We start from the raw sequence: 5,120 nt of genomic DNA, 5'->3' as shown, positions 1-5,120 counted from the left end.
GCCGGCCCTGGCGGTGGCGGCGGCGGCGGCGGCGCCGGGCGGCCCCGGCGGCCCCGAGGGCTGGTACGAGTGGGCGGCGCGGTCCGCGCCCGTGCACTGGGCCGAGGGCGGGCTGGCGGCGCTGCAGGAGGCCACCGGGCTGCCCTGCTGGGCCGCCATCGCCTGCGGGGCCGCCGTTCTGCGCAGCGCCGTCACTCTCCCGCTGGCCGCGCACCAGGGGCGGCTGCTGGCCAAGGTGGGAGCGCGGGCGGCTGAGGGGGCGCTGAGGGGCGGGCGGGGCGGGCGCCTCTGAGGCGGGGAGAGGCTGTGAGGGAAGGACTGATGGAGGGGCTGAGGAGGCCGCGGAATAAACATCCCAGTTCTTTTATTGCAGCGGCTTTAGGGGCGTTTCGGGTTTTTTAAAAGAATTTCGTTATATTTTGTGCATGTTTTGGTTGCAAAAGTCAGCGTCTATTGCACTCTCGAATAATGGGGTCTCTTATGCTGCGGGTAGTGACTGTTCACTGCCGAGTTGTGTCCTGATGGACTTCATTTTATTACTCTTTATTTCATTTCTCTCTCTATATTATTATTTATAGATTTCTGTCATGTGTAACACAATATATTTATATATTACATGTAGTATATCGTAAATAATACATTCTATCATACACATTTTCTATTATATATAGTTGTATGTTATTATATATATTTGGCTGTTACTAATTTTTATTATTGTCATTTATTTATTTTTATCATTGAGGTGGCATTAAAGCTGGGTCTTTTTAAGTGAAGTAGCTGATCACAAGTCCTGATTGCAGGCAAAAAGACACTTGTTAAGAATTGCCCTGATTTCAGCTGTGATAGTACTCATTTTCTTCTTAAAAAAGTATAAAATCTAAAAAGATAAATCTGAAATTCTGTTTTCATTTCATGCAGTAGTAAGGGAGTATCTTTGATTGTCACTGTAATTACTTGTCAGTGTAACACTTGTCGCTGTTACCTTCCCGTGGTTATTTCGTTTGAAGAGAAAAGGTGTTCATTGATATTGAACAAGGCATTGACAAGATGTCTTGTCCCTCGCAGGCATTTAATACCTGTACAGGTATTAAATTATAGTGATAATTAATATGTTTGATACCTGTGCTGGCATACAAGGGTAGTTAATGTGTGTAATACCTGTAGAGGAATTAAATTATCCAGTGGCAATGTGTATGTTTAATTTCTGTACAGCTATTAAATTTTACAGTGATATTTTAATAAGTGTAATACTTGTTCAGCTATTGAATTACTAATGACAGAGGTGAGGAGAGGAGGCGATTGCTACCTGCCGCTGTGCCCAAACAGTTCCCCTTTTCTTTAGCTAGCTGGAAAACCTGCAGCCCGAGATTAAGGAACTCGCCAAGCGCCTTCGCTATGAAGTTTCAGTGCGTGGAAAGCAGCTGGGGTGGTCTGAAAAGGTGGCCAGGTACGAGGGGGACTGTACACACCTCCTGAATCCGTTCCGGAATGAGGCTTGGCAGGAAGGAAGATCCCACAAACAACACTTTTACAGGAAGATTCTGCCATTGCCCAAAGCTTAGATTTTCTTTCCCCTCCTACAATTTATTTATCCTGTTCCCTTTCAGGCATTACACATTTCAAAGCTCTGAACTTTTGTTTTCCTCTCCGAAAGGTTTCACTTCACGAAGAACATGCGGAGGATTGTTACGGAGCTGTACGTCCGGGACAACTGCCACCCCTTCAAAGCCACCCTGCTGCTGTGGGTGCAGATCCCCATGTGGGTGTGCGTGTCCCTGGCTCTGCGCAACTGCAGCGTCGGTGCCCTGGGCTCAGCAGGTGCTGCATCTGGACACCTGTCTTCTCTCACTGTCCCTTTTTATTCACCTACTGCTTCCACAGACACCTTGTTGGTTAAAGAGCACGATGTCCTGAGCTTGCTGTACAAGCTGACATAAAAACAGTCAGCTACTAAGGTTTTAAAGTTAATATAGTTTGAACTTAATCTAATTAATTAATATAAATAATAGATAATAATATCATTTGAAATTAGTTTTAAACTTAATGTAGTCTGATAATCCTATTTAGCAAGTAATATTACACATGCCACAGCACACTCACTGTTAGTCTGTCTTTTTTTCTTTCATGTGAAATACTGTAGACAAGGTGAATGTGTGAGGGTTTTTTAAATTAAAAAAATATATATACCAATTTTTTAGACAAGAGTTCACAGTTTGTTCTTTTAAGCAAGAATGTAGCTAGTTATAGAGTTACTAAGAAAAATACAGTATTTTCAAAATCAGGAAATAAACACTGTAAGTTACTGCATTCTTATTTTTCTCATTGACTTGTAAAATATTTGAGATCAAAGTAGTTTTTAATCACAGATTTACCTTTCAGTGGCTGTCATGAGCTAAGATGGGTCTCAGCTTGTATCTCCCACTTTTCATACTCAGATTGGTAGCAGAGTGTTTAACCAAGGATTTCTGCTTTAATCATATTTCTCATGTGGATAAAACATACCTAGAAACTTGGGTGTATGATTTAACCCATGGTACAGTTCTGGCTCACTTGAGACAGCAAATTATACTGAATTCTGTGTTTTCTTAAAATGTTTCCTATAGTACAAGAACAGTTTTCATCAGGAGGAGCACTGTGGTTTACGGACCTCACGGCACCCGATTCCACGTGGATTTTGCCCGTTTCCCTGGGGCTGGTGAATTTGCTGGTGGTGGAGGTACGTTGGTGGAATAAACCAACAGTGGTGACTGCAAAGGGCTAACACATAAAGGTGGCTGCAGATTATCACTGCTTTAAATGCACTGGGCAGAAGTGAAAAATAATCTGTTTGCTCTGTGTATTTTAATGCGTAGGTGTCTTGTTCAGAGACCTCAAAGTCTGATGTGACATGTCTCAGATCTGCTTGAGCTTCAGTAATATTTAGTCTTGACTAAAGTTTCTTTTAGAATGCTTCTCTAATGAGCTTTCTGGGTGTTAATCCTCAGTCTGGTCATTTCAAAAAGACGTTGTTTATAGCTGTGAGTTTCTCCTCTTTCAGATCTTTGCTTGCCAAAAAAACCCGCAAGTTTCCCGGTTCCAGAAGCTTGTTACGAACTTCTTCCGCGTGGTGTCTGTGGTGATGATCCCTATTGCTGCCACGGTGCCCTCTGTAAGTACCGAGGTCACCTCTGGGACGTCACCTGTGGCTGGTCTGGTCGGTGCTTAAAGGACAGCCTGAATGCCTCGTGTGTTTCGTATTGCTGCTGCTGCTGTGTGCTTGAAAACAAATCACGTTTTGTCTATATGTATGTTTAAATCTTGATGCCTTTGGAATATTTTTGTTCAAGAGGGAAGAGTTTGCAACCTTGAAAGGACTTAATGTCCTTCGTGTAGTCTGAAAAAGGAGAGGAAAACTTATGTAAAGACATGTAGGCAAATGTTTGTTAAGTGGAAACCAGTGTAGTTCTTAAATTAGGAACTTCTCCACATCTTTCTTCAAACACTTCTCATTTTTACCAGGTTTTCTACTGCAGAGTATTCTTGCAAAAACAAAGTGTCTGGTTGTTTGGCTCATTCACTGATAGTTTCAAATACAGAAGTTGAAGCAAGTTTAATATGAATTAATTTAAGACCTGTTAAGCCTCAGTGTAGATGACACTTTTCCCCCGAAGAGTTCAGAGACAGACAGTTACATTTCACGTGGAAGCCATTATTGCAAATGAGAGGAGGAGTGTTTTAGGTGAGTTATTTTTATCAATACCTGGGAGTACCCCACAGCTGTGGTTCGGGAGGAGTTGCCTAAACCTGCTGTTTTCCTTGCCCCCAGGAAGCTGACCTGTGCTTGTCTTGTTGCAGTCCATGGCGCTGTACTGGCTGTCCTCGAGCCTCGTGGGACTCTCCCACAACCTCCTGCTGCGCTCTCCCACCTTCCGCCGGCTGTGCTGCATCCCAAGGACCAAACCCGACTCGGATACTCCTTACAGGGACATCATGGCTGCCTTGGCTGCTAAGTACAGCTTCAAGAAATGACACTGAACTGCAGGAAGAGCTGTCTCAGGAATGAAGTAGTGCTGTTTCAGTGAGATGTACTTATTTGCTGTATATTTATTTTCCAAATAAAACACTGGCTGGCCATAAAGAAGGATTGGTCAGCAAAAATGTGTCTTTACTGGGTAGCTTTGTTTCAAGTGTGGTCATTTTGCAGTTGCAATAGTCCAGAAATCCAGGTTTATCTCCTGAATTATCGTAAGGAATTGGCCAGGTGAGTGTTAAATAAAACCGTGACTCATGTACGGTGCGTCTTTTTTACTGTAAGTCCTGAAGGTAAAGAAGTTCAGGGGGTTTTTTTGTTAAAATTATCAGGAATTAATTATTCACTTGAACTTTTTATAAGATTGCAAGCTACTACTGTGATGTAAACTAACAAAAATCAGAAGCAGAATTTTTAATGCAGACTTGGAAGCATTTGTTTGAATTGTTGTGATAGCCTAGTGGAACTTTCCAGATAGGGCTGAGATACACTTTCTGACTAAAATCAGCAGTTTAGAAGAAAAAGTGCAGATGTCATTGTACTAATAACACTTCACTTTACCTGTGGGGATGTTTCACTGATGTCTTTCACTGTTTTCACTGTTAGGAATCTCAGAACATCAGTGATAGCGTTATATCCGGATGCTGCCAGGATATTCTTATACCAAAAAAAACCCTCCCCAAAACAGGTGTGAAACTGAAGGTAACACAGCCAAAAGCATCTCATCTAATGGTGTCTAACAATTCAAAATCCGCAGGTAAGGAGATCAGAATGTATGTGACAAAGCCCTTTCCAGGTCTGCATTGCAGGTAGGATAATGTTCTAGCTTTTTAAAGGGCCTTACGGATTTCTCTGAATGTTGTATTGTCATTTTGCCTCAGCCAAAGGTGTTGGAAAAAGACTCAGCAAGAAGGAGTGAATTTTTGTCTGGGAAGCTGGTGGTAGGGGGAGCTGGTGCTCCATGCAGTGCTGAGGAAAGTCACCTCTCCTTCCTCAGCAGTCTCACCTGAGAGGGTCTCATGTTCCCAGCCTGTGAACCGGGCAGGCTGACAACAGCTGTCTTGTGTAGTAAAAATATAACATGAGATTTCTTAGGAAGCATAAAGGGGGC

General features: G+C 43.0%; 1 protein-coding gene across 1 annotated transcript; it reads left to right on the top strand.

The window, feature by feature from the left end:
* Positions 1-146: 146 nt before the first annotated feature.
* LOC121664001 (cytochrome c oxidase assembly protein COX18, mitochondrial) lies at positions 147-4,154 on the top strand. The gene is made up of 6 exons (XM_042026945.1): positions 147-235; positions 1,343-1,447; positions 1,655-1,818; positions 2,604-2,716; positions 3,038-3,148; positions 3,835-4,154. Exons 3-6 carry the CDS (start codon positions 1,674-1,676, stop codon positions 4,006-4,008), a joined length of 543 nt encoding a protein of 180 aa, XP_041882879.1. The 5' UTR covers positions 147-235; positions 1,343-1,447; positions 1,655-1,673; the 3' UTR covers positions 4,009-4,154.
* The last annotated feature ends 966 nt before the right edge of the window (positions 4,155-5,120 follow it).

The sequence above is a fragment of the Corvus kubaryi genome, unplaced genomic scaffold, assembly GCF_017639235.1.
Source record: "Corvus kubaryi isolate FWS band 111438036 unplaced genomic scaffold, C.kubaryi_AGA036_p1.0 37292, whole genome shotgun sequence".
Taxonomy (NCBI): Eukaryota; Metazoa; Chordata; class Aves; order Passeriformes; family Corvidae; genus Corvus; species Corvus kubaryi.
The sequence above is the reverse complement of the archived record's forward strand: the minus strand, read 5'-3'. Positions and strand labels throughout refer to the sequence as shown.

Excerpts from the sequence above, each read along its gene's own strand:
- LOC121664001 (XM_042026945.1), top strand. The coding sequence starts at position 1,674 with ATGCGGAGGATTGTTACGGAGCTGTACGTCCGGGACAACTGCCACCCC. Across the intron at positions 2,717-3,037 it reads TGAATTTGCTGGTGGTGGAG|ATCTTTGCTTGCCAAAAAAA; the intron begins GTACGTTGGTGG and ends CTCCTCTTTCAG. Across the intron at positions 3,149-3,834 it reads TTGCTGCCACGGTGCCCTCT|TCCATGGCGCTGTACTGGCT; the intron begins GTAAGTACCGAG and ends GTCTTGTTGCAG.